Raw genomic sequence first — 20,519 nt, forward strand, 5'->3', positions numbered from 1 at the left:
CCCAATTGTGCAGCATCTCCTCTGGGAAGCCATCCTTGGCCTCAGCTTTGAGGCCAGACTGTGAGCCCTCTATGAGCCCCACAGTCTCCATGTAGCCCCCTCTCCACCACTTAGCTCTTGACTCCTGTCCCCATTAGACCGTGTTTCTCGAAGGCAAAGACCCACCTCCTCCACTCAAGGCCTGCACACAGGAGGTACTCAATAATTGCTGAAAGGATAAACACACAAGCAATGGTAGGAACCATGGATAATGCTGCCTTCTGAATCCCAGAAAGTAGGATGAGTCCTGTCTGGCCCCAGAGTTGGTGTCTCCTGGCTGCCCTACCTCCATCCAACCTCCGGGCCTATCCTCTTGAACTCCATGAGACCTTTTCCTGTCTCTACACCGTTTAGAAGGACTTGCCTCTCTGCATCTTCTTTTCTAGCTCTGGAGTTTCTTAACGTGGGACAGCTCTGACACCAGGAATAAGGAAGAGGAGTCTAACCCCTTACATACTTTCCGTCTATCTACATCAAGCATTTTCAAGGGTGGGGGGTAATTTTGCCCCCAAGAGAGAGAAAATGGATTATTGGAAGGGGTAAATGAAAATGTTTACTAATATCATGTAATGGGGGAGGTGGGGGTCTAGCCCTGGTTGATGTGGCTCGGTTGGGCATCGTCCTGTGTTCCAAAAGGTCGCCAGTTCAATTCCCAGTCAGAGCACATGCCTGGGTTTCAACTCAATCCCTGGTAGGGGGTGTGCAGGAGGCAGCCGATCAATGTTCCACTCTCACATCGATATTTTTCTTTCTCTCTCTAGAATTCAATAAAAAAATCTTTAAAATTACATGTAGATATATATATATATATATAGCTTGTGAGGTAGGGCAATGACAACAACAACAACAAAAGTAGAGAAACTCTGACCTACATCATGCTTGGGCTTTGTCTAATCTGGTGCAAGGACTGGCCAAAACTGAGGAAGAATCTTGAGTCCTATCCCAAGGAAGCTCAGGGTAGCAGCCCAGGGTATCCCCAGAACTGTGCCCACTAGCTAGCTGTTGGTCTTGCCCCAAGCCATCCCTTTCCTATCCTATGCCTGAAAGTCCACTGTTCTGTGTCTGGCATCTTCTGATCTTCTGTTCTTCCTGTGGCCTTTCCCCATTCTCCCCCAGGGGGCGCCGCAGCTCCCAGGACGGGAAGGAGTTGGAGGCCTCTTGGGTCCATTCTCTAGCTCTGGGCTATGGCATAACCCTAGCGCTCCTGGAAGAACCAGGAGGGAAGCCTAACTGTCGGAGGCACCCAGGAAGCAAGGGTGCCACTGTGGGGCAAGGCTTTATTGTGGGGATGGGGTCACAAAAAGTCTTACTTAGAATTGCTGTACTTGGATGTTGTCACTTAAGGGTGGGACAGGCTGGACTGGAGTCCTGTTGTCGAGGGACACAGAGACAGAGGCGAGGGAGGAGTTCACAGTTTGGTGAGGCATGGTCTTGGGCAGTACAGGTGTTTGGTGGTCTTCATACTCCACAGGATTCTCCAGTATCTGGGGCTCCCGTGGGATAGTGAAGCCAATGCAGACCACGTAGATGATGCCACCTAAGTAGGCACCGAGGAGCGGTGCCACCACTGGCACCCACCACCAGTTCTTATCCCTGCAGGCAAGAGGCAGAGGCCTGGTGACGGGGCTGATACCCGAGACAGCAGCTGCATCCGCCTCATGCCGAGACGGGGTAGGCCTGAGAGTAGAGGAGTGACCCCCATCCTAACCCAGGAGTCACCCCTGAGCCTGAGACACTGGTCAGCTGTCCCTGATTCAGGGACTGAGGCTGATCTGGGGCAAGAGTTACATTCAGTCCAGAAGCAGGATCTGCATCCGTGCTAATCAGAGGGAAGGTCGGGACCCACTCCTGCCTCCCCAGACCACCTGGCAGCTCTGCAGGACCCCTGTGCTGTTCCTCATATCACCTCCACCCCTCCACATGCAGGAAACCCACAGAAAACTCGAAGGAGTGGCTGGGCAGGGCAGTACCTGAAGACCTCTGTGCCCCAACCGGCAATAAAGGTGAAGAAGCGGGGAGGCAGGTCCCGGGATGGATTGATGGCATATCCTGTGTTCATGCCCAGAGACACTCCAATGACGACAATAAGGATGCCAATCACCACGGCCTGTGTCCCTGGCAGGGCTGGGTTGTTACGTTTGTCCGTGATGGCAAGGAGACATAGCTGGAGTATCCCCGTAACGAATACCTGTGGAGCAGATGCCATAGCAGCCACCCAGGCCCCCTAGCCAAACCAGGGCCTCAACAGTGCTCCCAGGCTGAATCCCCTGGCAGAGATATATCTTAGTACAGTTCCCATCAGAGTTCTTATCCCTCTATGGCGGGGGGCTGCCTGCCGGCCCCTTCCTGAGGTGGGGAGGGCCTGTGGAGGGACAACCACCCTGAACCACTGACCTCATCCAGGAAGCCCCTCCACAATGTCATGTACTCAGGAAGGTAGGTGGCAAAAATGTTAGCAGTGGCTACAGGGCCAGTCACTGTCAGATTTCCGCCCGAGTAGTTCATAATGGCTGCTGTGGAGACGAATTAGAGTGTGAAACTTCCCCTAGTTCAATCAACCCCTCTGTAGTCCCAGAAATAAGATGGGAGGCAGGGGTTGGGAGCATCTCCAGGGCTTTTCTCTCCCAGACATTTTCACAGGCCAGGACACTGAGATCAGCTCTGCCCATAACTCAGAGGAGGAGGCTGAGGCCAGAAGTGGACAACCCAGGACAGGACACTCACCGTAGAAGATGCCATAGATGCTGGCAGCAGCCAAGAAGGAACCCACGAACTGACCCAGTACATACACAGGAAACTTCTTCCAGGACAAGTGGCCTAGTGCACAGTTGGTGAAGGTCACCGCTGCGTTCATATGGGCGCCTGCAGGGTGGGCAAGTGTGTCGGGAGAGTGAGAGCAGATGCAACAACAGCAACAATATTGAGAGCCCCAACAATAATAATGAGGCTAGCATTTATGCAGTGCACTCTCAATTCTCACAAGGACCCGGGGCAGAGACCACCAACTAACTCCATTTGGTCATTAAGGAACGTGAGGAGTGAAGAAATGAAATAGCTTGGCTAAGTTGACCCAGCCTGTAAAACTGGTGGGTCAAGGAGGCTCTTGAAGAGTCTGGGTGAGAAGGGGGCTTCGGGTATTCTCCCTCCCAGTGGGCAGTGGGGTGAGGCGCTGGATGACTGGGAGGAGGGGATGGCTGGAGGTGGGCAGGAAGAACCTGCAGGGGATCCCTGGCCTTGACAGTCGGGCAGGGCCCAGGCTCACTCACCAGAGACTTTCCCTGCCACGTGCACTCCAATGGCGACTCCGAAGCCAAAACCCAAGTTGACACCGAGGAAGCTCCCAAAATTTTCTCCTAGAACCATATGGGCCACGGAGCCAAGGCCAAACACCTGCGAGGGAGGGCCTCTGAGAGGACTGCCTTCCCAGAAGCCCCAACCGCAGAGGAGGGCTCAGAGCTCAGTTCAGGCTCCTCACCCTTGTGCCCTGGGCCTCCCCAAATCGCCCTGGGAGACCCTCTGCCATGCCCTCTTCCTCCGGAGACTTCCCTCCTCATGACCGCTCCCTACTCGTCCCTGTCAGGGCCTCTAAGACCTGACCAGTGAGAGCTGGGTGGGAGTGTAAAAGGAGCCCAAGTGGGATAGTGGAGACAGAGGCTCTTATGGACACATCCAGACCCCTAGACCCCAAGCCCAGCTGAAGTTCAGGGGATGGCAGGGCCTCGAGGTGGACCTGGCTGCCGTGGATTGAACCTCAGAGCATTCACACTTCAAGCCTAGCCTGAAGGAAGATTCTTCAAGGGATCTCCAAACTTCATGCCTGGGCTCTGCCATGGCCCCCACCCACATCAGCCCTGGGAGCCAGTGGGCTTCTGACTCGCACCCTTAGCAACATTTCCATTGCCCTCGTGTAATTCCTGAACTTCCAGCTCTTACCCGTCCCTACCTGCTGGATCTCCTCAGGTGACACCCCCAGGGACCCCCTTTGCAGGGAGAATAGAGGCCTGAAGCTAGGCCCTCACCACCTACAGCCACCCATCTGAATCTATATCTGCCTATCTCTTCAGCTCTCACACCTGCACCCAGCCTCTCCCTTCCTCTGCAGAGGCCTCCCTCTTGCCTGTATTGTCCACCCTCCCCTTCACTGGCTCCCACAGACTCATGTCTCTTCCTTCCTAAAAGTAATCCTTCCCATCTCAGCCTAGCCTTCCTGTTCACCTGTGGACACCTCTCCCCCTCCTGTCAGGCTCCAGGAAAGAACCCACCGGCTGGCTCCTTTATTCCCTTGCTCTCCCTCCTCAATCTGGCTTCTGCTTCCACATTTCACCAAGACTACAGCTCTCTCAGAGGGCTCTAGCCCTCTGGTTTCCCAAAGGTCCCTTCAGACATTGTCTTACTTGACTCTGTTGACTTTGACTCTCTTAACCACTCTGCCCCTGGGAAGTCCCTCCTCTCAGCCTCCATGACATGTCTCCCTCATGGTTTTCCTCCTCCCTCCCTCTCTACAGTTCCTTCCCACATCCTTTTTCCTTCATCTGCTTCATGAGTGTAGATGATCCCAGGGCTTCCTCCCTGGCCCCTTTCATGTCTCGCCCCAGTCACTCTTGAGTCTTCTTACCAGGTCTATGGCTCCAGCTATGCCTCCTGCACTAAAATTCCCAAAACCTGCACCTGGGAGCCTGATCCCTCTTTCCCGATACCCGCTGGAAGTCTGGGTGTTCCACAGGCATCTTGGACTCTCTGTTGAAAGCTCACCATCTCAGAAAATGTGATCCTCATCCTATGTTCCCCGTTTCAGTTGGCCAAACCAGAAACTTGGATGTCACAAGTGAGAGCTTTCTCTCCCTCCTCCCCCAAACCCACTCACTTCTGTTTACATTCTTCCCAGATCTTTTTCAGCCTCCTTGCACCCAGAGTGACCTTTCTAACACAGAGGTCTGATCGTGTCTGCCCCTCATTTAAACATTCACTGGCACCCCTTCATTTCTAGGAGAAAGTCCAAGTCCAGTAGGCCTCCATCCAAGACTCTTTGTAATTTCTGCCTCTCAGTTTCATATCTGCTCCAGTGTTCTCTATGTTCAGCAATAGTATTACCGCTAAGTAATAATAACCACTTATTGAAAATTTGCTATGTGCCAGGCACTGGTAAACGTTACATCTCTCGCTTCCTTTAACCCTTACACCAACATACGCATGAGGTACTATTAATCTCCCCATTTGACAGATGGAACAATCCAAGGCTTAGAGAAGTTGAGTGACTTGGCCAAAGTACACAGTCTGCATGTAGTAAGCCAGAATTTGAATCCCAGGCAGTCACCTATGCCAGGCAGCCTCAAACCAAACAACCACACTGCTCCCTGCACACCTCTGTGTTTTTCCATATGCTATTCCCTCTGTCTGGAATACCTGATCCTAGATCCTGACAAAATGATAGTCTACTTTAAGGCCGCACTCAGCACCTCCTTTGAAAAGTCCATGTGTTTTGGACATGTGGACTCCGAGGAACCTCTAGATGTCCAGATTGCTGGAAATCAGAGTCTGGATTTGTATCATCCAGTGTGATGGCCACCAGCCACATGTGGCTGTTATGTGCTTGGAATGTGGTAGTCCCAACTGAGAGCTGCTTTAAGTGTAAAGTACAAATTCATCAAAGACTTAGTAGGAAAAGGAGAATGTAGAATCTTATTAATAGTTGTATATTGATTGCATGTTGAACTGGTAATATTTTGGCTCTATGGATTAACTCTATTAAAATTCGTTTCACTTGTCACTTTTTACCTTTTTAAAACTTTTAAAATTACATATATGGCTCGTATTGTATTTCCCTTAGATAGTTCTAGAGTTTTTGAAAAAGATAACCTGGAGAACTGTGGACATGAGGACTACTTCTGAAGCCATCAGGGAGGATGAAAGCAGGAGAGAGGACGCAGAGTGAGAAAGCATCTGAGGCCTGAGCCTGGAGGGCGTTAGAAATGCTCGCTGGAGCAGGTGTTGAAATGAAAGAAGCACAAAGAGAGTGTGTGTCCTGGACATCAGGGAGAAGCAGAGTTTCCAAGAAGGGTGTGGTCCACACAGTCCAGTGCAACCTTTGGGTCAAGTGCATGAAGGCCTAGAAGGCCTCCCTTTGGATGTAACAATCAGAAGTCATTAATAATGTGATGAGCACTGAATCATCGGGCCATGGGGACAGAAGCCAGGTCTTAGAGGCTGAGAGGTGAGTAGGTAGCGAGGAAGAGTTGAAGGGCTCCAGTGTAGACCTCCCTTTGTGAACCTGCCTGAGAAGGGAGTGAGAATGTAATAAATGAAGGGGCTTATGGGATGAAGGGAGGGATGTCTTGTTCTGTGTTGTGCTGTTTTAAGTAGACTTTGGTATGTTAAGATCAAGAGAGAGAGAGAGGCTGGAGATGAAGGAGAGAGAAAAAGGATGGGGTAAAGTATCTCAGTAGACTGAGGGATGGGACTGACAGGATTGAAGGAGGGGCCCTGCCTGAGTGGAGGGGGAGAAATATGGATACACAGGTAGGTGTGTTCTGGTGGTGAGAGGGACAGGTGGGTAAGGAGCCAGACACAGAAGCCCACCTGATGGTTTTCTCTTTCAAGCTGGAGGCCAAGCCATTTGCTGATTTAAAAAAACAGGCAGTCCAACCAGCGTGGCTCAGTGGTTGAGTGTGGACCTATGAATCAGTGAGTCATGGTTCAATTCCCTGCCTGGGTTGTGGACTTGATCCCCACTGTGGGCCATGCCGGAGGCAGCCAATCAATGATTCTCTGTCATCACTGATGTTTCTATCTTTCTCTCCCTCTTCCTTTCTCTCTGAAATCAATAAAAGTATACCTTTAAAAAGAAAAAAAAATAATAAAATAAAAAACAGGCAGAGTACAGAGCAGCTTTGGGAAGTCTGAGGAAAAGTGAAATAGCCTGGATAGAGTAGGGCAGAGGCAGTGAGCAGGGCCCACTGGGTTCCTCAAGAGCCCTAGGACAGGTGCAGAGAGTCCCAGAAGTGGGCTAGCTTAGGGCCAAGGGTAGGATGAGGCAGGAAATGACAGGAACAGATGGGCTGTGGGAGTGGGGAGTGAGGTCAGGACAGACTGACGGGTTTGGGAGGTGTCGGGAAGTGCAGGGAGTGGAGCCAGCATGGAAGGTCTGAAGACCAAGGGTCCTTTATTTCCAAGAAGGAGCTCAGAACCATTTGCTAAAAATAATGAATGAGCGAATAAACCCCACCTGGTCTCCTGTGTCATGGTTGCTAAGTGGCAGCCATGGGCCTAATCCACCCAACACACGTGCTTGGTTTCGATAACTTAGTTTTGACAATCAGAAGTTTCAGCTTCTCTTGAGGAATCAGAAGCCCAGGTAATGCAAACCCACATTCCACCCTGCACGGCAACGGTCAGCTGGAGCAGTGGCAGCTGCGTCCTTGCACAGGTCGGCACTCTGCAGTCAGGCCCCTTCCACTCTGAGTTGCTCTCTCTGGCCCCTGGAGCAAGTAAGTTTGCACCCCTGCCCTATGGTCCAGTTCACGTCTACAGCTGGTTTTTCAGATCCCTGATGGCCCACCTCCTCCCTTCCTGGTCAGTAAATGTGGCCAAGTCCTTCCAACAGTCAGAAGGCCAGCCTCGAGGACAACACTCTCATAGATGGCAGAGAGGAATTGAGTAGAACAGCCCATTTCCCTCATCCTGGACACAGTAAATGGAGCCCAAAGTCACACTTGCTTTTCTTGTAAAACCTTTACCCTGATGATTCACTGAACTTCCTATCAACTTGGCACAGGCCCAACAAATAACAATAACACAATGCTTAAACCTCCCAAAGTTCTTTTACATGTGTTACTTCTTTTAATTCTCACAGCAAATCTGAATGGCAAATGTTTCTGCTCCCACTCTACCGATGGGGAAAACAAGGCTCAGAGTGAGGTCTTGGACTATGTGGAGCCCAAAAGCGAGGGCCTTATCTCAGCTGGGGGCTAGTTAATAAACCAGGGTGTTAGAAACCCTGCCATCACTAAACAAAGACACAGAGCATAGAGGTTAAGGGTCAAGACCATGATGTTAGACTGGACTGGATTTAATTTTACCTTAAAATTTGACTTAAGGCAAGTACCAGCCTCATGGAGTCTCAGTTTCCCCCTCTGAGAAGTGGGGGTAATTTCTCAGAGGGGGGAACTCTGTTTGCGGATTGGGAAGGTATTGCACGTAAGGGGCTTAGTTTAGAATCAGTGCCTGGCATGCAATAGGTGCTCAATAATAATCTCCATAAAAGGAAGAGAAGCGCGGACATGGGCAGGCATCAATGGGTGGTGCCTTTTTCTCTAAGAGATTTCCAAGGAAGCACCCTCCTGCCTCCAGGGTTCCAAGGTTTAATAGTCCTCATGGGACTGGAATGTTTTGTCATAAATGAATTACTTTGCCCTGGTTTAAGGCAGGACAGAATCCAGTGCTGTCCTCGTAGCACAGGAGCCAAGCAGGAAGGTGAGTAATGGGGGAGGGAGGGAGTGGAAGGCAGGGAGGAGAAAGCAGCTTAGAGCACTTGTCATAATGACCAGACACCAACACAGGGTCCTACATGTGAACTGGGTGTTGGGCTCTGGGTCTTCCTCACACAAGCCTGCCAGCTCAACGTTAGTTTCATGTTTACTAACGAGGGAGCTGGAGTGTGAACAGTTAAGATACTTATGAAAGATCGCACAAGGAGAGGGTAGCAGAGCCAGAATTCAAACCCATCTCCAAAGCCCACGCAGGCCCCAATCAGCACATTTTATGACTGAGAAGCCACACTCAGAGGCACAGAGAGATCTGCTCCAGGCAGATCTCAGTGGCAGGATAAGAACCCAGACATCCAGAGTCCCTTGGGCTCCGTAAGTCCCATCATCTCCTATCCTGGGGCGCGTGCGCACACACACACACAGACTCACACACACTGTTACACTCACATTCACATACACTCACACACACAGTTACACTCATATTCACGTGCACGCACACACACGCATGCACACTTACACTGTCTCACACACCCTGCCTCTCTTCCCACTTCCTCTGGCGTGCTCCTGGCTGCCTTTACTTTTCATCCCAGAGGCTGCCCCTTCTTTTCATGGACCTGGGTTCTCCCTAAGGTGCAGACAAGCATGGCTACAGTCAGGGGCAGAGGCTGGCTGGGGAAGGTGGCAGAGCTGAAGCAGGGGAGGAGGGAGTTTCCAAGAAACGGCACCTCCTGGTTGAGGTCTCGTTTCTGTCCTATCACCCACTAAAAGAGCCCTTGCCAGGTCCCCAGTGACTTCCATGTTGTCAAACCGCATGGACCCTGGCAGTTCTCACCTTCTCTGTCTGCTGACCACTCCCTCCTGTGGGCCCCCACACTCCCGTCACCAGTCACACCCACTTTCTCCTTCCACCTCTCTGGCCGATACTTCCCAGGCCCCTTTGGTGCCATTCTTCATTCTCTCTCCTCAGCGTACTCTCTTCATATACACTCTCATGGAACAGTTTTTTAACCACCACCCATACTCTGATGAACTCTAACTGCATACTTCCAGCCCAAGCTTCTGTCATGAGCTCCAGGCCTCTATAACCAGCCACCTCCTAGATTTCTTCCCAGGCACCGCACCTGATCATGTCCAAACTGACTTTACCTCTCGCCCTGTGCTGGGCCCAGGGCTCAGAATGGCCCCCTTGGCACTTACCCCACATCTGTGGCTTAAGAAACCTCCTTGATTCCACCTTCTACAACTGCCTCAAACATGTGCTTTCTTCTCTATCCCTGGACCATTCGCCATTCTTTGTCCTAGGTCTTTGCAACAGTCTCTTAACCGGTTCCCCTCACTTCACTCAGCCTTGCCCATTCTGTTGAGACTCCACACTACCCCCAGAATTTCCTTCTAAAAATCCAAATCTGACCACATCATTCCCCTGCTTGAAGACCTTCAGTGTCTCCCCTTTGCCCTCAGTATTAATTCTCAAAACCTGACACTTGCCTTGGCCTGTGTGCTCAGTGATTAGAGCATTGGCCTGCACACTAAAGGGTCGCAGGTTCAATTCCTGGTTAAGGGCACATAACTCACATCGATGTCTCTCTCTCTCTCTCTCTCTCTCTCTCTCTCTCTCTCTCTCTCTCTCTCGGTGTCCCTTCTCCCCACTTCCAGTCATGCCCCTGACACTCCCCAGCCCACAAAGTATGAGCCCTTTCTCTCCCAAAAAGATGGTGATAAAGGCAGAGCTCTCTCCTTACTTTCCTATGCTTCCCCCTCAGGCTCCTAGATCAGAGACAGGAATGGGGAATGTGACCCAGGAGGCCAGCAATGGGAGGGTCATGGATTGCCCTCACTGAGCCCCAGCTTCGTGAAGTCTTGGGTTCGTGCCCCTTCCTCAGAACCCCATCATGACACTCACCATCATGACAAATGTGCTCATGAGCTCGGCCAGGAACTCTCGCACCATCTCCTTCTGCAGTATTGCTTTCATCCTTATTACCACGGGCGACGGGATCATCTTGGCCTTGCGGATGGACCTGAAGCAGCAGCCCAAACCCATAAGCAGAAGTGAGACTCTAGTACACTTGCTACCTATCCATCAGCCCATTAACTCACGGCTGAGTTAATGGGTAACCCAGTGGACTGTCCACACACACACACACACACCTCCTGTTGCTCCAGGCTGCTGAGACAGCTGGGATCAAAGACACCTGAGTGCCACGGGGACATGGAGCGGGACTGGGGGTAGATAATCGGGTCATGCCCCTTCTTCTTTCCGGTAGGGACTGTACCAGTGGGAAGACCACACCAACAAGGCCACTTGGCAGAGGGGCAGTTGGGGATCTGATTGATGCAATCTGTGGTGCCAAGGAGCCCCGGGTGAGAAGTGGGAGAGAGCAGGGAGGAAGGTGGAACTCAGTTGTCTGTCTGTCTGCCTGCCTGCAGGAACCAGGTACCTGAGGACACAGGCAAGACATCAGGCAGGACCTGACAACCGAAAGGCATTCTGCACGCAGCACAGGGTGAGACAAAGTCTGCTCCCAGGCTCTATAAACAGCACTGGGGCCTGAAATGTGCACCAGGTTCTGCCAAAGATGAGGGGGTTTGCAAAGTGCACCCGCTCAAAACCAGGCCAACACAACAGATGTTGAGTGAGTGAGTGAGTGAACAAATGAGAGAAAGGGAGAGAGGAAAGGAGGATCTTACTCCTTGGTGTATTCTCAGTGCCTAGCACAGTGCCAGACACATAGGTGTTCCAATATATATAGTAGGATGAATAAAAACGGGAATTCATCTGTCATTCCATTAGATCCCCAGAACTTTCTGCAGTGCCTGGCCCATGGTAGATGCTTGATAAATATTTAATAAACTCATGATTGAGTGGATAGAGGAAAAAGTGAGTTATAGGCTTTATTGTCTATTGGGGGTAGGGTAGGATAGAGCTTGAGTTTGGAGGAGATGGGGTGCAGAGGCTAAAGAGGAGAAAGAGGGGTGGAGATAACTCTAAGTGTGGCCTTTGGTGCGTGTTAAGACTGGTGACCCTCCCTGTTGACTGCCTGAAGCTGACACTAGGCACTTACCACCTTGCTCTGCTTGGGATAGCGACATCACCCCCCAACACCCCAGGCCTCCTAAATTTCCCCCGCCTCACAGCAGCAAAGAGTAAGCAGAGGGAGTGAGAAATGTGAACCAGGCACGGACACACCACCTTTTGCTTTTCTGGCAGGGCCCATGTTCATTGCTCACCCACCTCAGTCCTTGCTCTGTCCTCATCCCAGGAAAACAAACCCAGGGCTGCGCATTGGAGGGAGACAGAGTTGCCTGGATGATCCATTGGCTCCCATCCAACTCCAGCTCCCATGCATCACCATGTATGGCCGGTCACCTTGCCCCCGTGACTGGCCTCCTTAGCCCCGAAGAAGAGCCTATGAGCAGCCTGAGGCAGCCAGGGACCCGAGAACAGTCCTGGGAAGGTGCCACAGAGGCAGAGGAGAGGTGGGTAGAGCAGGAAGTATGTCCTACGGGGAAAGATAGAGCGAGGAAAAGGGGGTGGGCGTGATTTTAAATAGAGCAGTCAGCCGAAACCGGTTTGGCTCAGTGGATAGAGCGTCGGCCTGCGGACTGAGAGGTCCCGGGTTCGATTCCGGTCAAGGGCATGTACCTGGGTTGCGGGCACATCCCCGGTGGGGATGTGCAGGAGGCAGCAGATCGATGTTTCTCTCTCATTGATGTTTCTAACTCTATCTCTCTCCCTTCCTCTCTGTGAAAAATCAATAAAATATATTTAAAAAATAAATAAATAAAATAAATAAATAAATAAATAAATAAATAGAGCAGTCAGAGTGAACCTCATTGAGAATGTGGCATTTGAGCCCTGGCCAGGTAGTTCAGTTAGATGCAGGAGCAGGGAACCTTTTTTCTGCCAAGGGCCATTTGAATATTTATAACATCATCCATGAGCCATGCAAAATTATCAACTTAAAAATTAGCCTGCTGTATTTGGTCAAACATTTAACTCACCCCTAATGCCTTGGCAGGGCCAGACCAAATGATTTCGCAGGCCGTATATGGCTCAAGGGCCAGAGGTTCCCTACCTCTGAGCTAGAGCATCATCCTGATACGCCAAGATTGCAGGTTTGATCCCCAGTCAGGGCACAGACAAGAATCAACCAATGAACGCATAAATAAGTGGCACAACAAATCTCTCTCTCTCTCTAAATAAATAAATAAATAAATAAATAAATAAATAAATAAATAAGATGTGGCATCTGAGCAAAGACACAGGTAACTATGGGAAGAGTAATTCAGGCAAAGGAACGTTCACTGAAGGACTGAGGTAAGGAAACTCCAGTGTGGCTGAAGTGGGCAGAGTTGGGCTGGGGTAGGGGAGGTCAGAGAGGAAACAGACTAGGGAGGTAGGGCCTTGGCCATTGCAAGGACTTTGGCCTCTATTTCACCCCAAAGGAACCTGAGCCTGAGAGGGTGAGAGGAAGGGAGTTTAGTTCAGTTGAGCACCACCACTGACCAACCCCTGGACCCTTACCCAGGTCTTTCTGAGCTTCCCTTCACCCCAGGGCCCAGCCTGTGCTTCGCTATAGGCACAGGTGGGAGAGGCCCTTTCTCTGGGCTCCATGAGCTACTGAGGGCATCAGCTGGCATGAGGGAGAGGCTTAGGGTGGGGCAGAGATGGCACTGGGTGCACTGGGGGTGGGAGATGGGGGGCTGGTATAAGGGAATGAGTGAGTGCTTACCGCTTCTTCTTGTCCGCTTGAGTCATGCTGGCAGAGAGATTTAGATACTGTGGAAGCAGAGAGCGGTCACTAGGGCTTGGGGTGCAGAACTTGGCCCCACATTTTCATCAGACCTCAGCCTCCAGGAGAAGCCACAGGACCAGTTGCTACTGGTTCCAACCCCTCAACCCAGCCAACCTGGCAGGGAGTAGGCATGCGGCTGGCTGTGCTTCAGCCAATGGGAAGAGGTCCTGGAGCCCTACCCCCTACCATGCTGTCCTCAGGACCCTAACCTCTGGACCAGGCCCTTCAGAGCTCCTCTGACCTTCCCAGGTCTGAGACACACTTTGGACAGTGGGGATGACCACAGACTCCCCTCAGTGGCTCCACCCTCACACGTGCGGCTATTATTGCCTTGAGTCTAACCCAGGGGTGGGCAAACTTTTTGACTCGAGGGCCACAATGGGTTCTTAAACTGGACCGGAGGGCCGGAACAAAAGCATGGATGGAGTGTTTGTGTGAACTAATATAAATTCAAAGTAAACATCATTACATAAAAGGGTACGGTCTTTTTTTTTCAATAGTTTTATTCATTTCAAACGGGCCCGATCCGGCCTGCGGGCTGTAGTTTGCCCACGGCTGGTAACCTCAAGCCCTCTGGCTGCTGACTTAAACTGTGACTTTCCAGGGCCTCTTCCTTACACACACATATGCACACAGGATGAGCTTCTAAAAATTCATTTAGTCCATACCCCCCTCAGAGCAAGGTTTATCCTTCTCACCATTCCTGGAAATTCCTTATATTCCCACTTTCCTTGGAAATGGCAGCACGAATATCTCTTGAGGTTCCCCACCCCCTTGTTCTCTAGCCCAATTCCCTCTCGCTGCAGCAGTCACCACCCTAGCCTGACTGCAGAACCCCTTTAGCCCCAGCCCCAGCCTCTCAAGGGGGAGAGACCACTCCAGCAACGCCAGCAGTAACCCATCTCTCTGATCCCCATCCCTCCTGCTTCAATCCAATGTCGCTGATCTCCACTCACTCCTGGCCCCACCCCTCACCCTGCTGACAGCCCAGCACCACACATCCTCCCAATCTGCTCCACCACTGATCCTCCCAGCATTCAATTTACAGGTAAGGAAACAAGCCCAGAGAGAGTGTCAGCAGCAACTCAGGACTGAACCAGGACAGACATCCAGGCTTTCACCTCCCAGCTGGGGTTTCTTCCCCTGATGGTCACATGGTCGCCTCTTCCCCATGTGGTTCCCAGGGAATGGCATTCCCAGGCCTGGGTCCCAGAAGAGGCCCCCTTGTCCCAGCCCTGCCCTGGAGTCAGACTCACTCTGCTGAAATGCCTTCTTTCTCAGCGTCCACTGTGGGGCCTTCTCAGTTACAGCAGGCCTCAGTCTTGTTTCTCCATGACTGTCCCAAGCTCTGGCTGCTCCCTCAGCTGGGGCTCCGTTGTCCTTGTGTCCCTTGTCTAGGGCCCGCCCCTCAGCCCTCTTGGGGCGGCTCCAAGTGCTGCTCTTCTCCTCCAGAGGAGAGGTCAGTGGAGCAGGGGTTTGGCCTGTACCACTTGAGCCAAGTCCAGATGAACTGCCCAGAATAGCATCACTTCTCCTGCCAGCAGTGCCATGGAAACCACGTTCTGAGACAGCCCTTGTGAGGTCAGAGATGGAGCTCAGGGTGGGCGCTGGGCCTCACGGTCCCAGAGGAAGGACCTGTCCTCCAAGCCAAGTGTCCAGCCCAGAGCCAGGGGAAGCCCTCCCAGGCCCCAGGCCCCAGGCCCAGGGGAGGCTCCAGAGGCTCCTGCATGTCTGGCTGTGGGGAGAGCTGTGCAGAATGTGGATTGGAATGTTCTGGAGATCAACAACCAGGTGGAGAGGTTCGGGGGAGACCCTGGGACAGTCCTCAGGGAGCCCCTATTCTGAAAAAGGAATGGGAGACTCGGGACCTGGACTTACCCAGGCTGAAGGAAAGGAGGACACATGAGCCATATTTGCAGGAAAACCCCAGTCTGAGAGGGGAGGGAGAAAGCCAAGCCGGTCCTCTGGGGGTCCCTAATCTGGAGTGGGAGAGAAGAAGCCTGGGTCTCAGCCTCTGGGAGCCCCCATCTAAGCAGGGCCGGGACACCTAGGCCCTGTGCTCGAAAACGCTTCCCTTGGGGATAGCAAGTGAGGCCCCTGTGGAGGAACCAAAGCCGACCAGAGTATGGAGCTCCGACCCAGGGCTGCAGGAGCTCAGTGACTAAGGTGGGGTCAGGCGCCAGCCGGGGACCCACTGCCCTCTAAAAGGACTGGTGGAGCTGGAGCATCGCTGGGCCTCCAAGGATGAGGCAATTCGGGATTTAAACAGGTGACCCAGTGCTGAGACGAAGGGAGTGGTTGCTGGTCTGCAAATTGCAAGGAGACCCGTGAAGTGGACTGGGAGGCGGGAGATAGTAGGTCCAGGGAACGCCTTGTGGGGGGGGCAGTGTAAGAGCTGGAACAGGACTGTCCTCTAGAGGGGGCCAGTAGACCGGGCCAGGTCTGGAACCTGGGCCGCCTAGGTCCCCATCCCAACTCGTCCGGCAGGTCCTGCTTCAGGGAGAGGCAGGGGTCAGCTGCCGTCTGAATCAGAAGTCATCCTTAGGAATGAACTCTTTCATGGCCCCCCTCCCTGCACCACACACACACACACACACACACACACACACACACACACACTCTGAGGCTCTGCCCCTCACCTCTGCAGCCTCAAGTGGGCTCAGGATGCTGTCCTTCCTGGGACAGGAGAATGTACCCTGGACATGGGGGACACCTGCCTTTAATCCTTTCTCGTGTGTGCTTTTGGGATGAGGGTGAGGTAAGGGTCAAAAGTGGAGCTGAGGTCTAGGATGAAGTCAGAGCTTGGGCAAAGTTGGATTAGGCTGGCATCAGGCTGATGAGGGAGGAAGGTGAGATCCATGTTGAAGTCGGCGGTTAAGCTCACTTACTGGGCCGGTGGTGGGGACCAGAGATGGAGAAGACGTAGCCCGTTTGTCTCTTGGGAGAGAGAAGTAAACAGCAGGTGGTTTGGGACACACTGTGGTAAGGTGGAGGGAATAGGCAGCAGCTAAGCCAGCCTGGAGGGAGGTGAGACTTTTCCAGAAGAGATGACCTGGGAGCTGAGTCCACCAAGGTGAGCGGGGGAGGGCGGGGGAGGGCGATGATTTGAAGCCCAAGGGGATTGTGAGAAAACCTGGGAACTGTGAGTGCTTTCAGAGGGAGGGCTGGAGAAGTGAGCAGGGGCAGACCATGAAGGACTTTGTCTGCCAGGACACGGCGTCAGACTTTATCCCAAGGGCCCGAGGAGCCTTCGAGGGGCTTTAAGCAAAGAGAAGAGCAAAGTGGCCAACCTAGGGTCCTTGAGGCCCTGGGGCATCCAGTAGGCCTGAGCGTGGGAGCGGGCTCCAGCTGGAGGAGAGAGAACAGGAGATGTCAGCGCCTGGGCCTTCACCACAAGTCTCAATGCGATCGCCAGGAAGAGGGAGGGAGCGGGGCAAGAGACAGGGGCAGGGTTCTGGGGACAGGTGGGTGACTGAGAAGGAGCAGGTGAGGAGGGGATAGACGCCCATACACTGGGCTGCCAACAGGCTGCCAGGAGCTCGAAGGGGCTGTGGCCCCAGAGTTGGGTGTGAGAAGAGACCGGCCTCGATGAGCTGGTGGGATGGAGAGTGGCCACAACAGTGAAGACGTGGTGGCTAAGGAGACAGAAAGATCAACTGTGGAGAGAAGAGAGGCAGCTAAAGGGGCTGCAAGGTTGGGTGCTTGGGTCAGAGTTGGGTCTATACAGAGCCTGGGAGGATCTCCAGGGCCAGTGGGGATGATGGAGAGCAGAGAGGGGACACCTGGGGTCCTATCTGCACAGGGTAAACTCTCAGTAGGGCCACTAGATAAAATATAAGATGTTCAGCTAAATTTGAATTTCAAAGGAACAATATTTGCAATACCTGTAACATACCTATACTAAAACACGATCCATTGTTTCTCTGAAATTCAAATTTTAACTGGCTCTGAACTGCAGTGAAGACTGACACACACACACCCGCGCCCGCCCCCCCAGGCGTAAGTGCTCACTGGGCATCAAATTCTCCGCACAACCTTGGCTCAGGCCCTGCCCTAGGCCTCTGCTTCCTCATCTGTGAGATGGGGTCGGCAGATATGTGGTCTACCACCCAGGCACTTCTGGCATCCAGACAGGCCCCAGGAGAAGGTTTATGAAGGTAACAACAGCCCATCAAGTCAAAAACTAATTTGGTTGAAAATGAATTGGTAAAATGAGTATGCTACGGGGCAATTTTTGCAAACTTTGATATTTCTTTAGGCATTTAGTCCCTCTTTCAGAAATTGTTTAGTTTTCTTGTTCTAATTTTGTCTGCAATACACTATTTTTACTAGCAAAAGGTTGGAAATAACCCCATGCTCATTTATTTCTCATGACACCAAAAATCTTACAATGTGAACTGGTGAATGGTGACATTCATGTTCAACCTAACTGAAAATTTAAATACTTATGAACACATAGCCAAGCAAGTGGAGCAGATATAATTGTCTATCATTGGAGTGGAAATTTTTTAAAATTGAAAACAAATTTGAAAATCTCAGATTCTTTTATTTGTTTATTGTCTAAAATAATAAAAGAATAAAACCTATATAAAGTTTTTGTACAGTACTTTTTTCATTCAAAACATTTATTCAGAATAGCTTTTCATGACAATAGGCCCACATCCACATCATGCATGTGGCTGTACAGCACAGAATTTTAAATGTGTCCAACTCTTCTCTCTCATGAACAGCATGGGACAGACACAAGTGGTTGAAACGCAATAAGGAGTGAACATGCAAATAGAAATTTTTTTAAATGAGAGTGAAAGAAAACACCCAAAGATGCCAAAAATTCTCTGATCTTCTCCAGAATGCCCCCAAAAGTGTTGATGTGTAAAAAGCTAATCATTTTAGCTAATTATTTGTTTCAACCAACATGCCACTTGATTAACTTACTTATCATGTAAACTACTTGCAATCAAATTGTCTTAGACTTGGGGTTTTTCTGACTCTTTAGAGCAGTGGTTCTCAACCTTCTGGCCCTTTAAATACAGTTCCTCATGTTGTGACCCAACCATAAAATTATTTTCGTTGCTACTTCATAACTGTAATGTTGCTACTGTTATGAATTATAATGTAAATATCTGATATGCAGGATGGTCTTAGGCGACCGCTGTGAAAGGGTCGTTCTACCGCCAAAGGAGTCGCGACCCACAGGTTGAGAACCGCTGCTTTCGAGCCCTGGGATCCTTTGGATACCTGAGCAGTCCATCGCATCAATCAGTAAGAAAGGAGCTGCTCTGGCTGCAAAGCAGGCCTGGGGGTGGGAGCACAGTACAGGCCCCTCCAGGTGAAATCACTTGAAGTTGTGAGATTATCTATCTATCTATCTACCTATCTATCTTTATCTCTCTCTAATATATATTTTTATTGATTTTAGAAAAGAAGGGAAAGGGAAAGAAAGATAGAAACATCAACGATGGGCCCTAACCGGCTTGGTTCAGTGGGTACAGCGTCGGCCTGCAGACTGAAAGGTCCCAGGTTCGATTGTAGTCAAGGGCATGTACCTTGGTTGCGGGCACATCCCCAGTAGGGGGTGTGCAGGAGGCGGCTGATCAATGTTTCTCTCTCATTGATGTTTCTAACTCTCTATTCCTCTCCCCTCTTCTCTGTAAAAAATCAATAAAGTATCTTTTTTAAAAAAAAAAAAAAAAGAAAGAAAGAAACATAAATGATGAGAGAGAATCATTGGTTAGCTGCCTACTGGGGATCAAGCCAGCAACTGGGCATGTGCCCTGACTGGGAGTCGACACTCAACCACTGAGCCACATCAGCTGGGTGAAGTTCTGAGATTCTCATTTTCCTCAAAAAAGAAAACATTCTTAAGCTTCACCTAGGTAAGTGTTCCCTTTCAAACTCATTTTTTAGGTAGAAAATTGAGATTCAGAGCAAGGTAACAACTTGCCCAAGATCACCCAGAACCAGAACGTCTAGATCAGAACTCTGCCCCTGCCCTAGTAGGAGAACTGGGGGTTACGGGGCTAGTCCGGGGCAGGGTTGAGGGAGGACAGCACAGGCAGACCCAGGATGGTCCTTAACCCTGACATTGCAATAACCATATCCCCAGCCCCCGCTCTTACCCTTCCTTCTCAGTCATGCCTGGACCTCCAGGACAATGTGGACAAAGACTAGAGCAGACAAGGTCAGGAGGCACAGCCACTTGCCAAAGGGCACACATCCTGTAAGTCAAAGAACCAGAATTCAAACCCAGGCCTGCTCCACTCTAAAGCTAATGTCAGACTGCCTAATGTGGCATCAGAAACCAGGCATAGAGTCCTGTATGTCCTCTAGTATGAGCTGGAGCTATCAGGGAAGGCTTCCTGGAGGAGGGAGTCTCATTGACAAAGTTGGGAGATGATAGTGAAGGAATAGGCATGTATAAAAAGCATGTGTATCTTTGTATATGTCTGTGTGTGAGCATGTGTGTGAATGGGCAGGTTTGTGTGTGCATGTACATATCTCTATCTGGTCTTGCATGTGAAAACTACTTTCTATGTTCTCTCTCTCTCTCTCTCTCTCTCTCACACACACACACACACACACACACACACACACACACACACACACACGCAGTGGTGCACACATGAGTATGAGCCCATTCCACTGGGTTAATATTTTCCTGCCTGCGTCAGCACAGTCCCAGTCAGTGGGCTGCTCACTGCAGGAACGTGCCCTATCTGATCTGGTCAGCTGCTACGGGCCTAGAACAGGGGGGGGTTGCAGTGGGCAGAAAGCCCATCTCAGGAACCCCAGGGCAAGCTACTCTCTCTCTACTCTCCTGCTCAGCCTGAGAAAGTAGGCAGGCCCAGTGGCCAGGAAGCCCCAGTGTGATGCTATTGCCCAGCCTCCCCACTCACACTGGGGGGTCCCCAAGTGGAGAAGCCTCCCTTCTTCCCTCAAAATAGACAAGGCCAGAGGCTCCCTGAGATACCTCTTCACTCCCTTATTTTTGCCCTAATCCCAAGGCCTCTCCAAACACAGATGTTCCACTGAGGATGAACGGCGTAGAGACCGAGAGGAAATGATCACAGGGTGCCCCCCTTCAGCAGAGGAGCAGGCCATCCTGTGGGGTTTTATTTACAGCTTTTCAAGAACACAGTGATTACACTAAGGGCCTGTGCCAAGAGGTCTGTGTGGGCAGGGACAGGGGCACGAGCAC

General features: G+C 51.2%; 2 protein-coding genes across 5 annotated transcripts in view; one reads left to right on the forward strand and one right to left on the reverse strand.

The window, feature by feature from the left end:
* The window catches only part of NFX1 (nuclear transcription factor, X-box binding 1), a 77,433-nt gene extending 69,596 nt beyond the window's left edge, over nt 1-7,837 (forward strand). Inside the window, exon 25 of the mRNA XM_059657141.1 lies at nt 5,871-7,837. The gene's annotated coding sequence lies outside the window, so the exon portion shown is untranslated. The remainder of the gene's footprint in view (nt 1-5,870) is intronic.
* AQP7 (aquaporin 7) lies at nt 18-14,670 on the reverse strand. 4 transcript variants are annotated; one of them, XM_059657157.1, is made up of 9 exons: nt 14,578-14,670; nt 13,259-13,305; nt 10,426-10,543; nt 3,306-3,429; nt 2,764-2,901; nt 2,434-2,549; nt 2,010-2,227; nt 1,350-1,632; nt 18-796 (listed from the first exon to the last, which is right to left on the reverse strand). In XM_059657157.1, the coding sequence occupies exons 2-8, from the start codon at nt 13,282-13,284 to the stop codon at nt 1,350-1,352; spliced, it is 1,023 nt and encodes a 340-aa protein (XP_059513140.1). In that variant the 5' UTR covers nt 13,285-13,305; nt 14,578-14,670; the 3' UTR covers nt 18-796. The 4 variants fall into 4 exon arrangements, with proteins under 4 accessions (XP_059513140.1, XP_059513139.1, XP_059513137.1 ...); XM_059657156.1 differs by having other exon boundaries at nt 21-727; nt 2,434-2,552; nt 14,578-14,667; XM_059657154.1 differs by having other exon boundaries at nt 21-796; nt 2,434-2,552; nt 14,578-14,666.
* Between the last annotated feature and the right edge of the window lie 5,849 nt (nt 14,671-20,519).

This window comes from Myotis daubentonii, chromosome 11 (assembly GCF_963259705.1).
Source record: "Myotis daubentonii chromosome 11, mMyoDau2.1, whole genome shotgun sequence".
Taxonomy (NCBI): domain Eukaryota; kingdom Metazoa; phylum Chordata; class Mammalia; order Chiroptera; family Vespertilionidae; genus Myotis; species Myotis daubentonii.